The sequence below is a fragment of the Lissotriton vulgaris genome, chromosome 2_2 (genome assembly GCF_964263255.1).
Source record: "Lissotriton vulgaris chromosome 2_2, aLisVul1.2, whole genome shotgun sequence".
Taxonomy (NCBI): domain Eukaryota; kingdom Metazoa; phylum Chordata; class Amphibia; order Caudata; family Salamandridae; genus Lissotriton; species Lissotriton vulgaris.
The window spans coordinates 27917321-27942434 of NC_141688.1; the positions used below are offsets into that span (position 1 = coordinate 27917321).

At 48.9% G+C, this 25114-nt stretch overlaps 1 protein-coding gene across 5 annotated transcripts in view; it reads right to left on the reverse strand.

Moving 5' to 3' along the window:
- Window positions 1–25114, reverse strand: part of MYO9A (myosin IXA) — a 1208318-nt gene that overhangs the window by 232204 nt on the left and 951000 nt on the right. For all 5 annotated transcript variants that reach the window (XM_086959231.1, XM_086959230.1, XM_086959229.1 and 2 more), the window contains 3 exons: window positions 20423–20539; window positions 1196–1384; window positions 354–401 (listed from right to left, as the gene is read on the reverse strand). In XM_086959231.1, coding sequence (XP_086815357.1) covers window positions 354–401; window positions 1196–1384; window positions 20423–20539 — 354 coding nt within the window. The remainder of the gene's footprint in view (window positions 1–353; window positions 402–1195; window positions 1385–20422; window positions 20540–25114) is intronic.

Consider the following 25114-nt stretch of genomic DNA (forward strand, 5'->3'; position numbering starts at 1 on the left):
ACTGTAAATCTTTGAATTGAGTCAAACAGTGTTACCTATGTGTTGTAAAGTTACCTCTGGAAGCTATCTCTGTTGAACATGCATCTTACCTGATCAAGTACCTATCCGTAAATGTGTTATACTGCTCTGCTGCCATGACTTATCTGAATGAAATGAGACAGGTGTTACTGTAACGCTCCATACTGCCAACCTTTGGTTTGTTCTGCTAAAATCTATAAAGTTTTAAAAAAAAATGTATTGTTTGAGGTTCCTTGAGAAGGAACCAACAGAAATCGGCGGTGTTCGTTCATGTATGGAGTTAGGGGATTTCACTATTAGTCTAATATTATATTCTACAGCACACTCAGACTTACAATATCAGCTTCTTTTTTCCTTCGCTTTTTCCTTTCTGTTTTTGGTACCTAATAAGAAGAGAAAAGAAGATTATATAAATAACGTATAATTACTAAACAAGCACTAGTGAAGCACGGGGGCAAGGCTGTCTTTCATTATGTTGTTAAAAGATCTTCCAATATATATTTATTACCTGAATATTGTCAACAAAAATACGGCAGTCATCAAATAATCATTATTGTCCTTACACAACATGTGGACAAATGAAATTGGTCAAAAGATGGCAAAAGTTTCAGGAACAAATATTACTACCCGTTCAAGTCATTAACAGTGCTGTTTAAAGATAATGATATAGTAAGACCTAAGCTAGGGCATTAAATGCATGAAGTGAAATATAGCACACCATGAAATTATCAGCAAGACTAAGTCATCAGCATCAAATTGGTGAGATTTCAAATAGAATGAATAACCTCCCAAATAGAGAACTAATATATTTTCTTTAATGTGTGAAGCAGTTGTATGGAGGATTGTTCAAACATGGAAAATGTATTTTGCAAAGTGGCTGTTACTAACACAAAGTAAGCTTATGTCTTAGGTTCTCCGAAAGGTATTTTATGTTTAAAGCATTAAAAGTCAGTGCACTATGCCATAGTGTTATGGGAGAAAGTGACAAGGTATTTGATCACAGGACAAAGCTGTAGTAGGTTTACCCGGCAGGAGGTGGTTTCTTGCAAGAATTTATCATTAGAAAATTAAAGGATGCGCGTCCTTAAAGAAATAGAAGTGCAGTGTTATTTTAGGATTTGTTGACAAGAGTTCCCCCACCAAGATTTCTGGCAGAGAAAAGTTCCAGCATCAGCACCTTTCCAGATGTGTTTTCCAAGGGTTTATATTCAGTCATAAACTCATCCAAAAAGACTTTAAAGGTGTTGACCCAGACTCGAACAGGTGATTCGTTCCAGTCCCTCTGTTCCAACCTCATGGTCTTCTCCAAGATTTGCTCAAACAGAGCATTCAGATCCTTATAGCGAATGCTCTTTGAATCATCCATCTGTGGGAAAAAAAGAGACTGAATTTTGTGTCTTGTTAAAAGTTTACTCATGAAAATATGGAACTATTCAAATTTGTATTTTCTGACAAAACATACATCAGGCACGCCAAAATTACTTCAGTTCAACATATTTATGAATCAGGATAGTCATACCATAAACCAAATTGACAAGCATTTCATAAGGTCACAAAGACCTGATGGATGTCTGAAAGGTTTATTGTTGTGAAATGTGAAGCTGTCAGAGTCTGAAAAGGTCAGGTTAGTGTCACATAAAAACTATATTAAGCCTGTGAAGAGATTTATGTTTGGGAACATCACTGCTATGAACAATGTTGCTGCAGCCATGAAGTAGAATATTTTATTTTATAAACTTCACAATCCCCCCTCTCCAAGTACTGTACCCAGTTGCAAAGACATTTAAAATCCCCCTCCCCTTCAGCACTTTCATTGTTACTCCCTGCAGGTGTGCTTTGGGAGCCTGCTTGGAGGTCGTCGGCCAGTGGTTCATGACAAAGCTCCCTCCAGACCCTTAAATCATCCTCCATTTTCTCACCTTGCAGAACCTTTTCATGTGCATCTCCTCAGCCAGCATCGATTCCCCGCACATCTCTCATACATGTCAGGATCTTACGCACCCGCACCCCATCCAAACAATTGCGATTCAATGCCTTGCTAGCACCAATAGTAGTTACTTGAGCCGATATGCCATTTTACCTTGCTTTTTGGATTTTCGTATTAATCAAAGAAGACAGTGGTGAGGTGAGGTGTAACCGTCAAGTGTCCTTTGGTTCACAAGAGCACACATTGTAAAAGAAACAAACACATTTAAGTTTCAATGTGGCATCACAAAGGGCTTCGGGTGGAACATATGCTGAAAACATTTAACCATAAAACCAAAAAAAGAAAACTAAAGAACAGACAAATAACTTTTCACTGCCCAGTACAATGCCTTGCTGGGTCACATATAAAACAAATAACAAAATGTCTGACAGTTTGGCCTGTAATGGGTCCATCTGGCAGTAGCCACACCAAGCCACAAATTGTCCCTGTGGCTGGCATACACTGACTTTGTGGATGGGCACCTAGCAACTAGGATGAAATCAAGTACCTCAGGAGGGAGGTCTAATGAAATCAATTCCTGCCATTCAATCTCCATGGAGATGCAGGTAGTGCAGATCAGACCCAAGTGCAAGATCCTGCCTTGGTATTGTGATAGAAGATCCTACTGAATCAGAAGGACAGATGCTCATGCTTAGGATTTCTAGATAATTCACTGTATGTGCCCAATCCAGTGTCACAGGATGATTTGGGTCCGATCGTTCCTGATCGTCTTTAGAACTCAGGACAGGATAGTTATCTACGGAAAAGCATGCAGGAGTCCCAAGTTCCACTCTAGGTGTGGGTGAGGGTTGAGGGGTTCTAGAGGGGGAGAAGACAAAGGGTGTGAGAGAGAGAGATGCTCGCAAAAGAGCGGTCTCTGAAGGTTCAAGATATTTCCAGGTGTGAACCTACTGGCACAGGGTCTATGATCCATCATTACATTTGTGAATACCTGAGGGGTACTGCAGATAGCATCTGTGGGCTGCAGGACAGGGATGTAAAAATTAGCATGCTGCTGCTCTAGTGGTATCATCCAGTCTCTACGGTCGAGAGCAGATAAGACCTAGACCAAAGTGAGCACCTTGCATTTGTCCTTTCACAGGAAGGGACTGAGAAAGCGAAGGTCTAATATAGGATGAAGACCTCCATCCTGCTTCAGCACCAAGACGCAAGCAGTAGGAACAACCAAAGCCTACTTCTCACTCCGGCACGCTTTCTATGGCTCCTTTGGCCAGAAGGGCCAGCAATTCCTACAGCAAAACGGATAGATAGTCCTCCATAAGCCATTCCGAGTATAGTGGAAGGTGCAGCGGAGTAGCTAGAAATGGGAGGGCATAACTTTACTGCACAATCCGTAGGACCCAACTTGTCCGTAGTTATTGCCTGCACCCTGGCAGAAAATGTTGGATCCTGTCTGACAGTGTGGCTGTGTGCCTCAAAGGCAAAGTAAATAGATTTTGAGGCTGCGGAAGCAGGAAAAGCGAAAGACTATTCTTTACGCTAGCCCTAGTTGTGGCCATGGGATACCGCAGCCTCAGCCACAAAAAGGCTGAAAGTTTTGCTGGGCAGGTTGAAGTTGCTGGCGATATTGGAATCCGCTACCATAGATATGGTGTGAGCAAAACTATTGGGATGGTTGACGTCATAGAACTGACCGGCCCAATGGAGCGTGCCGTGGCCCTATTATCCTTAATGTGTTCAAGGGCAGAGTAAGTCTTCCCATCATAGGTATGCACTTTAACGTGGACTGGATGCCACCGGAGAAGCTCATGAACCTCATCAGGGCATGCCTCCTGAGAGCCACACTGGTGCCAACTGCTTTGCCTAGACGATCTGTGGTGTTAAAGCCACAGGGAATGGTGAATTTTGTTGCACCAAGATCATCCCAATCAGCCTGTGAAAGCATGGACACAAGTCCTCAGGGAAAACCAGGTAGAACTTGTTCAACTGAGTCTCAAAGTGTATTGGTGCCAGAAGGCAGTTGGCATTGACGAATCATAGTGCCAAACTGGTTGAGTACACAAAGGTTGAGTCCTGCACAACTATGCGCTCAGTTGTGGGGTGCAGAGTTAAGAAGTATGGTTTAGTCGAGGCTGGACAATGCCGTTATGCTACTTTTTTTTTTTTGAAGGGTTCGAACAGGGGTTTGCCCAAGCCCCGAGAAAGGGGTCTATGACCTGAAGCAAGGGCTCAGTATTTGTTTGCCAGGGTGATGCACTTCATTGAGGCCATTAATTTTCACCTACATAGTGGATAACTAGGGTGGTGAACCTCAACTGCCCTTCGATTTACATTGGTGAAAAGGGCACTATATTCCGTGGCAGGGCCCAGAGTTGAAACTAGCCTAGTGTTTGATGAAGTGTCAAGGCCGGGGGGCGGAGCTAGCCGGCGTCAATGGTGGACGCGTAAGAGCAGAGCTCCGCGGCGGCGCCATTGAATATTCGCCAACTATCCTCACCCGGCAGCGAAACTCAGCCGAAAACGGCAGCAATTGCCGACCCAGCCCCTGCTGCGCCTCCGCCCGGAGTTTGGGAGCGATCCGCGCTCGGAAACACCACTTTTCCTCGCCTGCGAGGTGACGCGGGACCAGGCCTGGATCCCCGACCTCTCCTGTGCATCGAGACCGGGCTGCGTGCCCCGACGTGCGGCAACGCGGACCTGCCGACCCGGCCCCTTCCGGGTCCCAACGTAGTTGGACCCTTTGATTCACCACAGGTACACGGCCACGTGGAGGTGCCCAGTCAGACACCTAGTGGGGGCTCCTGGAGGCACGAGGATTGAAGGTACGCCGGCACAGCTGAGGGGGGGGTGGCGCGCCTCATGGCGACAGTCTAATTCCGGCGGCACACGAACACCCAAGGCCCTCCAACGATCGAGCCCCCCCCCCAGCATTGGGGCCTGCAGTGCGGCCTGGAGCGAGACGAGAGCCCCCCCTCCGCTTGTCCTGAACTGTTCAGGGGACTCGAGCAGTGCCACTGAGTCAAGAGAGCGAACGCCCAGCGGAAGCCTGGCCACACCGGCGACACTAGCGGAGCCTGGCACGTACACCTGGCCACGGTAGCAGACCCTTGCACCCACCCCAGCGGCTGGCACACGGCGGGGACGGGCCACGGACTGATCGTGACTGGCACGCATTGCGCCCACGAGACCCCCGGATCGTCGAAGGGCAGCAAAGATGGTGAAAGGGGACAGGACCCAGACGAAATTGTCGTTCGACCAACGCAGACAGAAGGCACCGGACCCCCCGTCCCCCCAGGCTTCGGGGGCTACCAATGATCCGGGCTCCTCACTCTGCGCGGAAATAAAAGGTATGCTCACGACTATGGAGAAGGGCCTACAGGAAGGCATGTCGGCCATAGGCAACAAGATAGACGCGCTGGCGTATCGAATGGACCGCATGACGGAGAGAGTGGATAAGCACGCAGAGAGACTTGATATGGCCGAGCGCATACTGACGGAGGCTGAAGAGGCGCAGACGGAGTGGGACACTGATCGAAAGCAATTTGGCCGCCTGCTCCAAGTGATCCAGGAGAAGTCGGAGGACTTGGAGGCGCGCTCCAGGCGCTCCAACATACGCATAACGGGAGTGGCCGAATCGACCCAAACGGGTAAGATGGAGCTCTTTGTTGAAAAGCTGCTGAAGACACTTCTGGGAGACGACACGTTTTCCCCGATGTTCATCGTGGAGCGCGCCCATCGCACCCTCGGACCAAGACCTCCACCGGGCGCAAACCCTAGACCGCTGATAGCGAAATTGTTGAACTACAGGGACAGGGACGCAGCGCTACGAGCGGCCCGTGAGAAGGGCTCACTCCAGTACGAGGGAATGAACATATCCTTATACCCTGATTTCACTACTAAAGTGCAGGAGGAACGGCGGCGCTTTCTCCCGTACAAACAACAGTTGCGGGACCTTGGGTTGGACTATGCTATGCTGTACCCGGCGCGGCTGCGCATCAACAGACAGGGCCACTCGCACTTTTTCACGGACCCCAAGGAACTGCAAAAATCCCTGAAGGTGTGGATAAGGGAGAACAGAGGAAAATCGGAGACGCACGCACCGGACCAATCTGGCGCCGAGGACCTGGAGGAACAGGACTGAGAAGGAGAGCATGCACGGGGGCACAACGCTGAACTGCTCCCGCGGGGGGCATCCAGGACGCCCTTCCGCCCAGACACGAGACAGACTCCCGCTTGGCCCTTATTACGGGTCTGTTTGATCTACTGGACACCATCGAGTGGGTGAGATCCGAATGTTCTGGACTAGAGCTCCTGGGCCCACAACGTTGCGGTACGATGCTGCCCTGGGCGGGATCCCCCACCTTGGGGCTGGACACGAGACAGGTCAGATGCGGTTTGGAGGGCGGGGGGCGGGGGCCCGGGCAATGGGCCGGATCCTAATGTTTGATTCTTTTTCTTGCTGGACCACTTCAACGGGGCGCTGCCGCGGAAGCAGCTTACATTCATAGTGTGGTGGTCCGGAAGGGACGGTACACGACAGAAGGAGAGAGTAGGCTACCTCTGCCCTAGCGCTTTTAGCTGTTACGGCTCGGACAGAGCTTGTTTGGGGAGTTCTTGAATGGGGTTGCTGAAGGGTGGGGGGGAGGGACGTGAGGATTTCGGTCGCACCAGGTTGGGGTTGGTGAGCTGTGGGAGGAGGGTTGGGGTATTTTTTCTGAGTTTGGGGGTGTTTGAGGGGGGGTCCACAATGTGTTCCACACAGTTATGTATCTTGGAGAGGCCTGGAGGTGGTGGCACACGCCGGAGGGCGCGACAGGTACTGTTGGTAATCATCAGATGTTGTTACTCTCTCTATGGCTGACACACTACCCGGCGGGTCACTGAATGACACTGGAACCCTTACGGCACTGACTTGGAACGTTCGGGGGTTGAATGACTATCGGAAACTCCGTAAGGTACTGCACTATCTCCAAAGACATCACGTAGACCTGGCCTTGCTGCAGGAGACACACCTACCCAATACCAGTAGAATGCACACACATAGAGGCCTCCAGGGTCACTCCACATATGCTGGCTTCACATCACACGCCAGGGGTGTCCTTACGTGGGTAAACCCTAAATCCAAGCTATCCCTCACAATGCTGAAGGCGGACCCGGAGGGTCGATTCGTGCTGAGCAAATGTACGGGTAAGGGACATAATCTCCTGGTCATGAATGTGTACGGCCCGAACTATGACACCCCTGATTTTTATACAGCAGTAGCGGGACACTGTGTCGACTGGCCTGCAGGTAGCATGATCTGGGGGGGGGGATTTCAACTTCACTTTTAACCCAGAACTGGATAGGTCGGGGGGACCCCTCAGGCGTCCGGCAGCGGCTGCGCAGAGAATGCAGGCGGAAATGGTGAGACTGGGGCTGGTAGACGTCTGGAGGGAGAGGCACAGCGCGCGGGGGGGTTTTACACACTACTCTGCGTATCACAACATCCATACCAGGATCGATTACTGGCTGACGGCACTTCCCCTGCTGCATAAGGTGAGAGACTGCAGGGTGCTCCCGCGGACACTATCAGACCACTCCCCCATACTGTTAGTCCTGAACACTCCACAACCGAGAATACCCCCTTTCACCTGGCGCTTTCCACCATACTCCCTACTGGATGAGTCATTTCGGGCAGAGCTAGGGGAGGACATTGACACGTTTTTCTCTAATAATATCGGCACAGTGGATAGCTTCGGGACGGTGTGGGAAACATTCAAGGTCTACGTTAGAGGAGTGGTCATGGCCAAGCACTCCAGTGTCCTGAAAGCCATCAGGAACAGACTCTCACATCTTGAGGGTCGGATTGCGGAATGTGAACGCCTACAGCTGGCAGACCCGTCTCCGGATGGGGACGAGATGCTACGGGAGCTCCTGACAGAGTTCCACGAGGAGGCAGACAGGGAGGTTAGGCATCTGGGAAAATACGCGACGGCCCGTACGTACGGTGAGGGCGACCGGCCGGGTGCACTGCTAGCCAGAATTATGCAGGGAGCCAGGCGGCGACAGGCAATCTCAGAATTACAATCAGCGGACGGGGCGACGTTAACGGCCGAGGAGCATATCCTGGCGGAATTCAAGGGATTCTATCAGGAGCTGTACTCTAGCAAAATCTCGGGAGTAGAGGGGCAAATTGACAATTACCTAGATTACATCAAAATGCCGTTCTTAGAGAACTGGCAGAGGGAGTTCCTGGCGACTCCCATACTTCAGGAGGAGATAGCGGACGCCCTAGACAGCATGAGGTCGGAAAGCGCGCCGGGAATCGACGGCCTAACTGTGACCTTTTATAAGGCGTACAAAGACAAACTGCTGCCCTATCTTTCCACCCTCTTCGATGAAATCTGCGAATATGGCGCCATGCCCCCGTCTATGAGGGAAGCACTAATTGTGACGATCTTAAAACCAGGAAAGCCGCACGATCTTCCGGGATCGTACCGCCCCTTGTCTCTTATCAACGTAGACGCGAAGATCTACGCTAAGGTTCTGGCAACCAGACTGGCACTTGTCGCCCCGGAACTGGTGGCCCCAGAGCAGGCTGGCTTTATCCCTGCCCGGAACCTTACCTACAACATCAGGACGGTCCTGGGAGCCATGCAACACACCAAACATGATACCAAGGCCATTGCAGTCTTCTTGGATATGGAGAAGGCGTTTGACTCCGTGGAATGGCCTTTCATGCGTAAAGTCCTCAGAAAGCTGGGGCTGGGAGACCTGTTCCTCCAGCTGCTGGGCGCCCTCTACCACCGGCCGACCGCGAGAGTTCGACTGGGCGATGTGGTCTCTGAGGCCTTTACTGTGAGTAGGGGCACGAGACAGGGCTGCCCCCTCTCGCCGCTACTGTACGCACTGGTAGCGGAGCCGCTGGCTTGCGCGATGCGGGAATACCACTCCTATGAGGCAATCAGCTATCCGACCTACAAAATCGGCATTTCCACATACGCGGACGACACGCTGTTGTACGTTAGAGATCCAGTGAATAACCTCTCATCGGTCTTAAGGGAGGTGGTGCGGTTCGGGGCCCTCTCGGGGCTGAAAGTCAACTGGCCAAAGTCCGTGGCATTCCCCCTGACCCCTGTAACTGAACCTTTCGAGATGGAATATCCACTACAGTGGTCCGTAGACCCGATCAGATATCTGGGCATACGGATACACACGGACCCTGAAGTCGTATTGAGGGAGAACTACGGGGTAGCCTATAGCAAACTAGCGGATGATGTCGAGCTCTGGATCAAGCTCCCGCTTTCATTGATGGGCCGCATAGCCTTGATGAAGATGGTAGCCCTCCCGAGATTTTTGTTCCTCTTCAATAATCTCCCGATCGTCCTCTCTAAAGCTTTCTTTACGACCTTAAACAAACTACTTGTCAGACTCGCCTGGGCCGGCAAACAGCCTAGAATTCGCTGGACGGTGCTTCAACTCCCATACGAGCAGGGGGGGTTGGCAGCCCCGGACTTTGAACGTTACTATAGGATCGCGCAGGCCTCCCATCTCCATACCTGGATACATGGCAACCCGGACATACCGCATGTGATCCTGGAACGCCTATTCGCTGCCCCTACTCCGCTCCCGGCGACTATCTGTAGCCCTGGCGACCGTAGAGTAGGAGTACTGGACTCCATCCGCTCTACTAACCACGCTTGGCATACCATAGTGCAAAGGCAAGATAAGGTATTGTTGTACGCCCCTAGCATGCCGACACAATGGGCGCTCTGGCTTCCTACACTGACAGAACCGGGTGTCCACAGAGCTCTCGGTGAGCTGGGTGTACGCACACTGGGCGATCTATTTGAAAACGGTACGGTGAAGACGTGGGAACAGCTTGTGCGGGGACGCGATCCCCCCTCCATGCTACACCGCTTTCAATATCACAGGGTACGCAGCGCTCTCCTGGACCACTTAGGCCCTGACATGGAGGAACCCCCTGAAATCCCAGAACTAGAATACGTCATACACGCTGAATCTCCGAGGAAGCTTATTTCTAAACTCTATAGCATGGGACACGCACACACGGCACAGCGATACACAAGGGCGCGACTGGCCTGGCAGACCGATTTAGATATGCACATAGACGGCGGAATGTGGACGTATTGCTGCGCGGCCTCCAGGCGAATTTCGCTAAATGGGAGACACCGCCTGGTTCACTTTAAATTTCTACAACGAGTGTACTACACGCCGGAAAGGCTACACCGATATCGCCTCCGCGACTCGCCCCGCTGCGAGAGATGTCGTGCTCCGGTGGCGGACTTTATACACGTTGCCTGGCTGTGCCCGGGTGTTCAGAGATTCTGGACCGAAATATTTGCAGAACTGAGCAGAATAGCAGACCTGGATTTGGACGTAGATCCCGCCCTCGCCCTCCTGGGCTACACGAGGAATGTCCCGGCGCCGGTGCGCAAAATGGTCAGCATGGGCATGCTACTAGCCAAACGGGTAGTCGCGTCTTGCTGGATGCGAGGCCCGCTCCCGACTCTGAAGCGGTGGGCCAGCGACATGCTGTATTGCAACACGCAGGCGGAGGCGTATAGCGAACTCCTCCCTCCCCGAAGTCGCCCCAAGAACTTCTGGGAACTCTATCGGACCTATCTCACTTCCAGGGTGGTTGAGGATAACACAGCATCGGGGGAGGGTGAGGAACAGGGGGGCGCAGCGACCTATGACCCGCCTTGACTCCAGCAGCGGCGCCCTTCCATAGCCAGCATCACCAAACCCTGTAGGCTTTCTACCTCTCCCAGCATAGCAGCCCCGCGCGAGCGCCCGCGCACTCGGTAGGCCGTGCTAACACCACACGCCATGTCGCTCCATTAGACCACGCGTAATTTTCAGGGAACACGCAGACTGGGGACCGGTTGTAGGAGGTTGGAAGTTGGGGTTGGGGGGACGAGTTGGGGGGGAGAAAAAGTATAAATTTTTGGATATGTTAAACTTTGCACAGTGCACGTTACGTTATTGATGGTATCATCATCCTGGAGCCGAGGCCGACTGGCTAGTACACAGGACTGTTCCTCTGTTAGTACTCATTTTTTGTGATTCTCAACTGACACTCTCCTACCTCATTGACATGACGATCGGGCCTACCGCCGGCCCGTGATGGGATGTAGGCGAACGGCTCTGTATGCATTGTAATGTGCTGTTTTCTGATAAATAAATAAAAAAAAAAAAAAAAAAAAAAAGTGTCAAGGCCACTGGCATCAGGATGGTCCTCCTACTAATCGTCATCATTGTATGGTTAACAAAATTCATTCTTCGCCTCATATGCATCGTTGTCAGAATCCATGCCAAATAAAGTATAGAGGGTTTTGGCCCTTCCTTGAAGCAGAGGAAACGTATCAGAATCCAATGGGTTGCCCAATGGCTACAGCCCAAGCAGATCAGGGCATGGCCACAGCAGAAATCGAAGTGGTGCTGACTGGGAGTGCAAAAGCACAACAGTGGTTGAGGAAAAGCATAACAGTCATCCGGTGTCAATGGTGTTGGCGTTGATGCACCAGGGTCTGACATGGGTCATGACACCAGGACTGGAGTCAGTACTGAAGCCAATGTGCGGAAAGTAACAGTCCAGAGGGTACAGCTGGCGATCAGGGTGGACCTGGCGGCGGAGTCCCAAGTGAGTCCTTGCAGTTGCCTGGGGCCCAGGGGCAAGCCAGAGGAAATGTGGCAAAAAGTTGCAGCATTGCTTCATTGAATATTTTTATTTGCTTCGGTGTCACCAATGGGCCTTTAATTCTAGTTGGATCAAGATGATCGGCTCAAAAGGAGAATGACTCCGTGAGCAAGACCGGGAGGCATGTTGAAGCTCTTGCACCTTCTCTGGAGTTTGAGAGTGGTGGGAATGTGTAGAATCCCGCCTGGACTTTTTATGCTTTTTCTTCAACTTATCTGAAAGACTTTGACCTAAATGTTGATCTGCCACAGGAACGGCTTAAGTAGTGGGATTCAGACCTACCCTTTGTCTAGTCAGTGTGGACCAGTGCTTGCTATCATAGAGCTTTGCCTCATAGTCCTGGATGGTTTTGGGATTCATCAAGGTGCACTAACTTCAGATCTTGGAGTTGAATTTCTACCTCCGGCACCACAGCCAACTCTGATGGGGGTCTGTGACAGACATTTGCTTGTGATAGTCCCTATAAGATTTAAACCCTACAGTGTTTAAAGTTCACATTTTCCCTTTCAGACTAGATTTTTAACAGTATTTTCAGATAAAGATCTCGTGAAAAAACATGGGATATCTCGGAAACTGCACCTGGTGGCCCTGAAAGAAAGAACAGGTGTCAGTGTACATGACTGGTACCCATAGGCAATTCCGCACATCACTTCCAGAGTGAAACATGACAGCGTGGAGTTGCACGACAGCACCTACTGGCATGCCTAGGCACTGGTTAAAAATTTTTTCAGGATCAAGTATGACACCTGCTGAAAATTCGAACCGTGAAAATCTGTGATCAGAACTGTGTAACAGTGACAAAGCTGTTTGAGTATTGCTAGTTGGTACTGCTAGCAACTGCTGCTCTTGATCAGCCAAGCGTCCAGATATGGAAAGGCATGAATGGCACAGAAAGATAGGTGAGCTGCAACCACAGCTAGATACTTGATTAAAAAAAAACCTTGGAGCTGTTGTAAACTCAAAGGATAGAAATTTGAACTGATTAGTATTGCCCGCTTCCCAAAAATCTGAGGTGTGCTGGATGAAGGGGCATGTGAAAGTAAGCGTCTTTCAGAATGTGGGTTACTATATGATCTCCTATGCATCGCAGCAGAATGAAGTCCTGTAGAGTGGTTATCTTGAAGAGCTCGGAAAGTATGTAATGGTTTTAGTGGCTTGAGGTCTGTGATGGGCCTTGGGGTGCAGTCCTTATTTATGAAAAAAGATTATAAGGAGTTTAGCCCTTGACTGCTTTATTACATGGTGCCTTTTCTAAGAAGCATTAGCACCTCCCTCTTGCAACAATCTTTGATGTTCCCGACTAGAGTCATGACGAAAAGGAAGGATGTTTGGTAGCGTGGTGTGAAATTTCAAGCAGTATTCTTCCTGACAGATGGACAGGACTCACTTGTCTGTGGTACTTCCTACCATTATGGAAGGAATACACTGATTTACAAGGATCGTGAGAAAGTCACAGCTTAAAAGTAGAGTCATCCTTCCTTTGGGCGTCTATACCTTTCCTGCTGTTATTCTCCTTGAAACGTCCTCTCATGAAGATCCTCTGGCTTTGTACTGAAATGTCTGCTGTTGATGGAAGCTGTATTGGAGTCGGAAACCAGTCTTAACGTTTTTCATCTGATTTGTGTCTATGGCTATGTCCATCAAAAAAGAACATTGATTGTGTGCTTTTGAACCTCCAGATGGAAACCGGACACTCACAACTAGGCATTCCTTTTGGCAATTTCACTTGTGTTCATTTCCCTGGATACTGTATCCACCACATCCAATGCAGAGCAAAAGGTAGCATTTGAGACACTATTGCCCTTGTTATCTATCTGCTGCCTTTACTGTAGGGTTCAGGAAAAAACTTTACTAGTTGTTCCATCTCTTGAGAAGAAGCTGTGTAGCTGTTCACACTGCCACACACTTTCCAGCTGCATCAATCTTATGGCTTTCATTATGCAGAGGTGGGTTGCCTCCATGTGTCTTATGCACATGCCTTCTTTTGAGACCTATGTGACCTATGTACTACCAAGGAGCCTTGTGGTAAAATTGTTCAGCAGGGGCAGGGGTTGTACTTCTTTGCCTGGCTCCTTGAAGTTTTACGCTGTGCAGTTAGTCAGTTAGTCATGCTCTTCAGCATGGGCTCTAATTGTACAGAAGTACTGATCTTAGAGAAGAGCTCTACTAGGAAGTTGTCGTCCCCTATGACATGCACTTTAACCATGTAGTTGTCTGATATCTATGGATTACAGTGTAATATGCGTTTGCGCTGTCTATAGATGAAGCCTTCACTGGATAGGGTTTAAGGTTTGTGTAATCCTGGGGGTTCATATTATACCTCATAGCAGGGCTCCTGCGAGTCAAGTTGAAAATCCTGATTATCGGTGAATGTGTATGGTTTGTGGGAGGGAAGGTAAAAGTTGTGGTGATTATAGTGGTGGTGTTGGAATGGGGCTGGATGGAGTCTGAGGAACAGAGCCAGTATCCTTTAACCTATGCCTTTTAAGTATGGGGAACATGTGCAATTCCTCAGAGATTGCTTCTTAAAAAGTCAGTTTCCTCTTCTTCACAGGCAGGGTCTGGGTCATGTGGCGGAGGGCAAGCTAAGATTTTGCCAGACTGAGGATGAATGTAAATGTTCCTCTGCCTCAAATGAAGCTGTTCTGAGAGCTTGATGGTTAATGTATTGTCACCAGCCAATGAAGTAAGGCACCAACTTCAGAACTAACTTTGGCACCAAAGGTTTCAGCTCATAGACTCGGGCTAAAGAGCAGTGGATCAATTTTTAGGCTTCTCCAGAACTAAAGCAGGCTCCCGAAGACGATGGGCTCAGGGACAGTCAACAGAGTCAAATGTTGAAACATCTTTAGAATAGTCCCTGGGTTGAATGCCCAACTGGTTCGACAGTGGTACTTGCCGTAGACACAGGGCTTATCGAGGTCAAACCCCAGAGGGTTGATCCTCTGATGGCACTTGAGGTGTCAGTATTTTCGATGCAGTCTGTGTCCTATGTGCATGTGTGAATTGGACCTTTGAGCACTGTTCTTCCGTGCAGTCAGAAGACTTTTATGTCCCCAGATACACGATGACCTGTAGAGGACACATCACTGCTCAACTTGTTACATAGTCTTTTTAGTTTTGAATGTCTGGAAGGCTGAAGAGCTCAATTCTTCGTGGTCTCTGGACAAGCTAAAGTTGCAAACTTGGTGATAGTCTGAACACTGGTCTTGGTGTTACACTTGTACCAGTACCTAAAGGGTGTGTTCTCCATAACAGTCTCAAGAGTCATTTGCATACAACCCAGCTCAGAGATAAGCCCTTCAGCCCTGGTTGAATTCCAGTTGTTATCAGAAGTGGTAGTTCCCAGGTGACTGCAGTTGAATTATTGTTTTTTTTTCCAAAAATATTTTGATTGATATTTTCTGCACAGTATAAAACAAACCATAAACAATCAAGGTATGCAATAAAGTCAATCAATTGCGCTGAATACATTACATCGCCATCAGACCCATTTCGTACAGCAGGAATTACACAGAGTGTCTGCCCAGCAAGACCCCAACCCGCCTCATTTCCTGCATCAGTTGTGTCTTGGTCCCTCAAGCCCTCTCATTGGTTAGTGGGATGTGCCTCTACGCTGTGCCTCAGCCTAACGGTGCCTGTCCATCTATCTGGGGTCGCTGATCTACCTCCCCATCTACACCATAATATGTTCTCCAATTTCCCCATACTTTTTTAAAATTTCTAGGAACAACCCCTAGCTTTATATGTGACCCTCTCCGCTGCCATGTATAGGTCCATCCCCGTCTTCTACTCCTCTATTTGTGGCTCCTGTGCAGAACCAGAGCTGTGAAGATGAAATGAGGACGGCTTAGATCTACATCTCCTGGTGTGCCCAGGAGGATAAATTTTGGGTCTAGTGGTAGGGTCACGTTCAGCACCTTTCCCAATTCCAACGTCACTTTCTCCCAATATACCTGAATAAGGGGGCAGCCCCATATAGTAGGATAAAAGTCTCCGTAGTCGTGGCCACATCGCCGGCAACACGGGTCGCTCGCTCTACCCATCTTGTGCAATCGGGCCCTATCGTAGTAGATCCTATGTAGGATTTTACATTGTATTAGTCTTAATCTGGACTTGATTGCCACTTCCCGGGAATGCATAAGTGCCGATTCCCAGTCCGTAGTGTTGAAGGGCCCCAGATTACTTTCCCATGTCTCCCTCAGTTTTGTCAGATGGTCTGGGGCATTATTAATCAAAGTTCTGTAGGTGTAGGACACTGCTTGTTCTTGTAGGTGGTCCTGCAACAGCCGTCCCTCTAGTGGCGCGTAGTCTTGTAGTGGGGAGGGGAAGGGGCCTTCCGCCTTCCATGCATGTTTCAGTTGTAGATACCTATAGTGTTGCAGTAGGTCCGAAATCTGCTCGCAGTGTTTGAAACGTTTTGAAGGAGGTGGCCGTCATTACATCCCCCAGAGTGGATATGCCCAGGTTGTCCCACGCTTGAAAGCCCCGCAGCTTATGTATTTCACGTAGCCATGTGCGGGGCCCTAGTGTGGTCTGTCTCGTGGGTGTGCGGTGCCAACAGTCGTCTGGCTAACCGGTAGCAATCCCGTGTGTGTCTTTCCCCTATACAGGTAATAAAGTGGAGTGTGATTTCCCATTTTATAGCGTTCTAGCCTATAAGTGGGGTGAGTTGCTTCCGCGTGGAGCCAGTCTGATATCGGGGTGAGGTGCGTTGCTCTGTAGTTTGCCTCAACGTCTGGGAGCGATATTCCCCCATTATACTGATTACGGCATAGCGTAGCGAGGGCGATTCTGGGCTGTTTACCTAACCACAGCAGACATCTTAGTTCTGCGTTAATCGCTTGGAACACTTGTTGCGCAAGGGGGAAATACTCATTTTGGAGAGCATACAGAAATTTAGGGAGCGTGACCATTTTGAACATGGCCGCTCGGCCTAGTATAGTAAGGGGAAGTGTCCTCCAGCGTTGGGCGTCTTCTCTAAAGGCTAGGAGGATACGGTGTATATTTTCCTTATAGGACCGTTGTTGTCCGGTGTTAAATAGATCCCCAAGTACCTAAAACCATGGGTTGCCACCTGCAGAGTGTGGGGTAGGGATGGCCAATCGTACTCCATCTTGGGACTGAATATGACCTATTTGTGCCAATTGATGGAGTATCCTGAATACGTGCCGTACGTGTTCAGTGCCTCAAAAAGGATGAGGAGGGTAGTTTCAGGGTCGGTAACATACAGGAGTATGTCGTCAGCGTACAGGGACATTTTTTCCTCTGCCGCTGACAGTCTAAAGCCTCGTATATCTGGACGTCGTCGCACCACACATGCTATTTTTTCTATTGTGAGAGCGAATAGGAGCGGGGAGAGTGGGCATCCCTGCCGGGTGTCTTTCTGTATTGGGAATTCGCTGGACAGCCGACCGTTCACCCTCACTTGTGCCACCTCGCAGTGTACAGTGGGCGCACCCAGCTCTGATACAATGGCCCAAATCCGAATCTAATTAGAGTAGCCTCAAGAAAAGGCCAGTGGACCGCGTCAAACGCCTTTTCGGCATCTAGGGAGAGTAGGAGATGGGGTTGCGCGCAAGATAGTGCCGCCATCATCCAATTGTGGGTTCGGCGCAGGTTCATCCGGGTCGCCCTTCCGGGCATAAAACCCGTTTGGTCTTTGTCTATCAGGTCATTAATGACATTTCTCATGCATAGGGACATTACCGTTGCTAGGATCTCCGCCTCCGTGTTCAGGAGTGAAATGGGACGGTATGAAGCACATTCCATTGGCAGCTTCCCAGTTTTGTGTATAGGAATAAATGATTGCTCTGCGCAGATCAGGCGGGAGGGTCTCCTCTTCAATCGCGCTTTTAAAAAGAGATAGGAGATGTGGAGCCAGTAAGTCTGATCCCATTTAAAAAAATTCTGCCGTTAGACCATTTGGTCCCGGTGTTTTACCGAGTCTCAGCCTGGTGATAGCCTGACGGATTTCTTCAAGTGAAAGGTCCTCTTCTAAACTGTCCCTGTCTTCCTCCGATATTTGAGGCAGTTCAACCGCCTCCAAATATTCCGTTATGGCCGGGGTCTCCCACAGGTCCCGGGCTTTGTAAAATGCGCCATAGTAGGTGGCAAACGCCTCTGCTATCCCTTCGTCTAGATGTATCTGTGCGCCCATCTCATCTGTAATTGTTGCGACCCAGCGAGCTTCCATTTCCCTGCGGCTGAGCCACGCCAACAGCTTTCCCAACTTATCACTGACGTCGTATAACTTGTGGAGCGTAGCTAACCTGTGTGTCTTTGCTTCTTGAGTTGCTAAGGCCCTATAGTTAAGTTGTGCGTCTTTCAGACGACGTCTATAGTGTTCATTCTGGTGGGTCAGACACAGCTTTTCGAGGGCAAGAATCTGGGCTTCGCATTCCTCCATCTCTTCCCTCTCCCTTTTCTTCGATAGTCTGTTCTGCGCCCGGTCCCTGAGGACCGTCTTGTACGCTTCCCAGACCACCACCCCTGATTGGACCGAGCCCATGTTTTTAGCGAAATAAACTTTCGTATCCGCTCTAAGGTCCTGGCGTAATTCCTTATTTTGCAACTCCCGTGCCGGAAGGAGCCATTCCCCTCTGGGTCTTACTCTATCCCTACCAATACTGACCTCCAGTGGTGAGTGATCTGATGGACCACGGGCTCGGTATTCAGCCCCCCTAATCTGTCCCCGTAGGCCCAGTGTCACGAAAATGTAGTCTAATCTGGAATACACCTGTGTGCCCCTGAGTAGTATCAGAAGCAGGTGTCTCGCGGGTGCATCGCACTCCAGGCATCCACAAGGCCCAAGGATTGAGCGAATCGCGACAAGTGCGTTGTTGTCCCCGTTCGTGTAGAGTTCCCGGTCCTGTCAACATCTGGGTGCATTACGTCATTAAAGTCACCGCCTATCACTAGTAGGGCATTCAGGGTTTCAAGCAGTATGTCGGTGACTCCCTTTAAAGTCCTGGCCAGGAGCTGAGGGGTGGCATACACAGATATGATTGTGAGTTCGGTCCATCCCCATCGCCCATTGACTCCCACATATGTGCCCTGTTCATCTATCCATGTACATTGAATTTCAAAGGGGGGGGGATCGCTTTATTAGAATAGCTACTCCTCTGGATCCTGTCGTGTAACCCGCACGTGCCAGGACGGTGTTTTCTGCCCAGGAAACCACAACTAGTCCCACGAAGATGGGTCTCCTGCAGGAACACTATGTCAGGGTGAACCCGTTTGATATGGGCCTGCACCAGACTTCTCTTGATGCGGTCGCCTAGGCCATTTACATTCCATGTGTAGACCGTGTAGGGGGATACCAGGCGTTGCCTATCAAGTGATACCGGTGGGGTCATTCGTAGTCTGGCGTATTGTCGGTGACAGTATTCTGGCAACCCATCCATCGTCAGCTATTAGTATGACTTTACCTTGTAAAAACCCATAAAACATTGCAACATATCCGAACAAACTAACCATAATCCTCCCCGAGCCCCTCCCTGCCTCACCCCCCCTCCGTTGGGACTCTGGCGCCAGCCAGTGTCGGACCCTCACAGTGGCAGGTGTGACCTGTCGCCCACCCATGGTCGTAACTTTTCGCACTACAGGGTCAACAGGACCTCTGCTAGGCGTCCCACAACTTTTAAGACTAAGTCCCGTAGAGCAGGAAGCAGTTCAAGAGTAGTCGGAGAGCCGACAAGAGTGTGGAGAAAAAGAGGTCATCGAGACAGCCGGGGGGTTTCCGCTCCCCCCACCAGGTGCGGCCCCTGGCAGCGTTCCAATGCCTTATGTGGTGATGCAGTCCCGCCGTCGCGGTTTCCCTGCCTTTCGCTCTGGGACCAAGCGAGGCACTTCACTCCGGGACTTGGGCGGAGATGGCGGCCGCCATTTTGGGATTTCTGCAAACGCACGTCTTGGAGCCGGTTCAGTCTTTAAAGACGGATCGCAGCACTTTCCCCGCCTGTCTTTCACTGCCAGGAGGGTTCCGGACCTCAAATGCAACGTTTGGGGATCAAGTTATAGCCCTTATGGCCCAGGATTACAGAAGAATCAGTGGCGCTCGCCGGAGCAGATGTCTGGCACGTCCTACCCGGTTATGCTCTTGGCCACGCCCCCCCACCCCCAGTGGAATGATTGTTGATTGCAGCTCGACATGTCCCAGAGTTCAAAAAGCAGGCCTGAAGCCAATGACTGTGGCTGAATTGTGGGTTTTGAGAGGTATCACAAGTTACTCAAAACGAGAACTTTTATACTTCGAAGAAACACTACTTGCAATGTCTGCACCTAACAATAGATGGCAGGAGTAGGCAAAACATGTGATCTACCGCTACCAACGTTACAAACACAATGTTATAGTCTCCAGAGATCACACTGTATAGTAGGTAAGGTATGTGTTTTATGATGGTAGCATGCGTTTGTAAAAAATAAAATTAAATACATAATAATAAATGTACTGTGTTATGATACTGTTGCTCAGCTGTGAAGTGTTAAACAAATTCATATATGTAAGGTGTTTGTGCTGTATTGGCTATTTTTATTTCTTATCGTAGGGGAAATGTATTAGGCTACTTTGGAGGAAGTAAGTGTGGTAAATGTGTGTGTTTTGTTTTGACAATAGTGTCCTAGCTCTCCATGTCTTCGAAACTTTGTCAATTTTCTTTTGGACTGTATTTCTATTTAATGAACTAAACATTGCTAATAGCCTACATTTAAAGAAATGGATGAGCCAATTCCTTTAACCTTGCTCACACGATTTCAAGTCCCCAATCACTTACTGTCAATGCTGTGGTATATTGACTGAAGATGTTCTGACGAAATTCTTTCAAAGCTTTCTTAAATACCACATCTACGAGGGTGTCCTTCTTACTGTCTTCATTATCCAGATCATGCATCTAGAAGAATGGAAAAGATCAAAAGTATGTCACCCTTTAAAAAATAACAATCTTCAGCTGCCACAAGTATTCTGGTATAGACATTAATATTCGTAATATTTAATTCTTTTGATTTATAACTCTACTGAGGTCAACAATAAAAAATGTAAAACACATTTTAGTAAATTTGCTTAGTTATCATGATTTCATCTAGTGCTATTACAATGGTAATAACAAAAAAAATTAAGAAACGTATATACATTGTTACAAGCAAATTCATTTAGCGGAAAATTAATAAGAACCATCAACACCTTTATCGTAAATACATTTTCCTAAAACAAGCATTAATAGTTCTTCATTTCCATAGGTTCTTCATTTGCTAGTAAAGTGATAAAAAGGATTTTAAAAATGTATATACATTGTTACATACTAATTCGTTAAGCAGGGAATTTATAAGAGCCATCATTTCCTTCCCCATAAGGACATTATTCATTAAACGTATAGGATTTAAATAATGATGTTGAGTCTCTACTATCTCTCTGTTTGGACATATACGTGTCATGTGAGCTAGATTTTGGTCCCCAACATTACAGAGATTACAAACTCCTGCTTCGTCTGTAGAGTTTTCGCAATGTATAGTATAGGAATTCAAAAGCAGGACCCCTAAACGCTGTAAAACAATGCTTTGTTGCACGCTATGCGTGAGTTTAAATTTAAGTACTTCTGATAGATCTTATACACATGGGAAGCAGAATAAGACCTAAATTGGGATAACTGTGAACAGTGTGCTAGTCTAGATCAAAACTAAGATGGGGGTAGTTTTTTTTTTTACGTTTTCAAGTGAGCCAGCAACCAAGTCAATAAGAGTGAAATTGTACACTTAAATTGTGATAGAGCTACTGCGAGATTTTTGTTAAATGTATTTTTAATGTTAATGTTAATGTTATTTGGCATTTGTTAAGCGCTCGTACGCCCGGAGGCTTCATGGCGCTGTAGTAAGGAACAGGCGTGGCCATCGGTGGGTGGAGATAAGGCAGCTTAGTGATGCGCCTGAGAGAAGAGCCAGGTCTTCAGAGAGTGTCTGAAGCTGAGGATGTTATCACTAAGTTTCAGATGAAGAGGGAAAGAGTTCCAGAGGACAGCGGCAAGATGGTCGAAGCAGCTGCCTCCGAGACGCTTTTTCTTGTACGGAGGGATAGTCAGAAGGGCTTTATGAGCAGACCGGAGATTACGGGGGGGGCTATATTTTTTAAATAGGTCTCTAATGAAAATGGGTCCAGTGTCGTGTAGAGATTTGAAAAGGATACACCCAGCTTTGAAGGCCACACGTTGCTCAACCGGGAGCCAATGCAGCTGTTTCAAGCCAGGTCTGACTGATTGCCTTCTAGGAATGTTCAAGAGGAGTCTGGCTGCCTGGTTTTGAACCAGCTGGAGGCGTTTAAGCTCTCCAGTTTGGAGCCCAAGGTATAGACTGTTGGAAAAGTCCAATCTGGACAAAACCAGGGAAATAATGATCTGAGTGAGGGCAGCTTGGGAAAAGAAGCGGGCGATTTTTTTTATTTTCTTCAGCTGAAAAAAACTGGAGGAAACAACAGCTCCAACTTGTTTTTTCAGAGAGAGGTCCTCACTAATGAAAATGCCGAGGCTCTTGACCGAGGATGATTTGGATGGGGGGGCGCCCATGCATGAGGGCCAGAAGCTGGGGTTCCAGCTGAGGGCGCTCTGTCCCGGCAAGACCAGTTCGGTCTTGCCTGGGTTAAGTTTGAGATGATTGCAGCTCATCCAACTCAAAATGTGGGACATGGTGTTTTGGAATTCTACCACAGAGTCCTTGGTGTTCAAAGGAAAGATGAGCTGCAAATCATCGGCGTAATTGAAAATGGTGACCTTAGCGTGCCTGAGGGAATACAAAAGAAGGCGCAGATACAAATTAAAAAGCAGGGGAGACAGCGAAGAGCCTTGAGGTACTCCGCAGATGGTAGAAATGGTGGGAGCCGTAAAGGAGCCTAGTCTGACCGATTGAGTTCGGTCAGTGATAAATGAACGGATCCAGCTCAGTGCAGGGCCCCTGAGGCCTGCCTGTTCGACACGGTCGACCAAGATGGTATAGTCGACCGTGTCGAAAGCAGCAGAGAGGTCTAAAAGCACCAGAGCCTGGTGGATCCCTTCATCCGCATTCCGCCTCAGGGTATTCTGCACCGAGAGGATGACCGCCTCCGTGGAATGGCAAGGGCGGAAACCGGCCTGATTAGGTGCAAGATATTCCGATTTTTCAAGGAATGTGGAGATGCTGTCGCATACATGAGACTCCAGGAGTTTGGCGCAGTATGGCAGCAGAGATATGGGCCTGTAGTTGAGTGGGTCTAATGGATTGGCTCCTGCCTTTTTTATGAGGGGAATGAGGAGGGCTTTTTTAAAGTTGTTTGGAACTTTACCCTGAGCAAGTGAACCATTCAGCATGGGAAGTAGACCCCCAGGAATGCTGGTACCCACTTCTTTCAGGATGTAGGGGGGGCAGATGTCATCAGGGGAGCCGGATTTGATCTTAAAGAGAAGTTTAGATAAGTTAGCGTTTTCAATGGGGGGGTAAGAGTCCAGGGTAACAGGGTTGTAAAAGGTGTCTGCAAATAAAAGTGGAGGCTGAGTGGTGGGGATGTTTTGTTTAATGGTGCAGATTTTGTCAAAGAAGAAGGAGTTTAAAGAATTACAAAGTTCCTGAGTGGGAACTGTCGGAAGGGAGGTTCTGTCACTGGTGCTAAGGTCTTCCACAATGTTGAACAGTTCTTTAGATTGATTCTGAGCTTTAAGAATTTTATCCGAGAAATAGTCGGTTTTGTGTTTTAAAATAAGCTTTTGATAGTTTTTTCGAGCCTTGCAGTAGTTGGCCCTATCTTGTTCTGAATAGGCTGTGCGCCACTTTCGCTCCAGTTGACGGACTTCAAGTTTGTGAGTTTTCAGAAGAGGTGAAAACCACCTGTGGGCGTCATTGGGGCGGGAGCGGGGAAAGCAGGTACAGGGGGCGTGAGCGTCCGCAGCCTGGAGTAGCCACCCTGAAAAAGCCTCTTCCATCTTTTCGATGTCCTGATCAAACGAGGGAAGGGAGGAAGTAAGTGAGCCAATGAGAGCGGGGACATCAACATTCTTCCACCTTCTGGTTTTTCCTCCTGGCATGGGCAGGGGATTTTTACTTCTCCCTGTGGTCATAGTAAAGTTGATCAGATAATGATCCGACCAAACACAGGGCATAATGGACTTAATTGCCAAGGGAATGTTTTGGGACCAAATTTGGTCTAGGCTATGCCCTTTTTCATGAGTAGGAAGGTGAATGTGTTGGGAGAGATTCATATCGAGGAGGGTTTCTTTCAGCGTGGCAGCCTGAGAGTCAGAGTCGGCAGAGTCCAGCCACAGATTGAAGTCTCCTAGCAACACAATTTTGTTATGGGCAATTATCAGAGGAGCAATTTGTTCTGCTAGGGATGCCAAAAAGAAGGCATTTTTTGAGGGGGGCGATATATAAGGATGAGAAGTAATGATCCAGTATTAGTATCCTTTTTAAAGATCAAGTTGTCTGTTCCTGATAAGTCGAGGGATGGTAAAGAGGAGACTTTGTGGGTGCTGCGAATGATCGCGGCAACCCCCCCACCTCTTTTGCCGGCTGGTCTGTCGACATGTAGAATGTAGTAGTTTGAGGGAACTGCCGCTAGGATATCGGGTAGGGAGTCCTCAGTAAGCCAAGACTCAGAGAGAAACAAAAAATCAGGTTGTTCAGCCTGGAGCAAGAGAAAAATATCCAAATGGTGTTTAACCATGGATCTAGTATTAAGATATAGGCATTTGAGAGTGGCCTCAGAGTCATCGGGAATAGAATGAGGCGTATAGGACCTAGGCTTAGGTGCCTTGCCGAGAGAGAATTCGGGTTTCAAAATGCCGTGAGTAGCGGCACGCTTTAGAACAAAAGCGGGTGGGGCGGGTCCGGCGCTGTCAGTGGGCCTAAGTGATAACAGTGAGGGAATGGAATAAGTGTGAGAATGACCAGGGGTTATGGCCCCAGGCCCCGGTCTGCCGCGGACGGGCGCAGACGGGCTTGCCTTAGGCGCGCCTTCGGCGCGCAAACGGCGCTCCCGCTGCGCTCGTCCGCTGCGCTGGGGAGGTCGACACATTTGTAATGGATGTAATGGGCGTGGCCTCGCAGTGGGCGTGGCTACGCCTTTGGCGCGCTGGCAGTGATGGCGTTTCCCTGAATGTGGGGGTCTGAGTTAGCGCGTAGCAGCAGCGCTTTCAGCCAGGTGAGCAAGAGCGTTTTGTTGTTAAAAGCACAGTAGATTAGTGCCAATTTTAAAAATAGTGAAGTTAACAAAACCTCCGGCTTTCCGCCTCAGAGGGGTTCCAATGAATGAGGATCGTTGCGCTTTCGAGCGTTTAAGTAGAGGGTCGGTGGGCGTGGCCTCGCAGTGGGCGTGGCTATGCCTTTGGCGCGCTGGCGGTGATGGCGTTTCCCTGAATGTGGGGGTCTGAGTTAGCGCGTAGCAGCAGCGCTTTCAGCCAGGTGAGCAAGAGCGTTTTGTTGTTAAAAGCACAGTAGATTAGTGACAATTT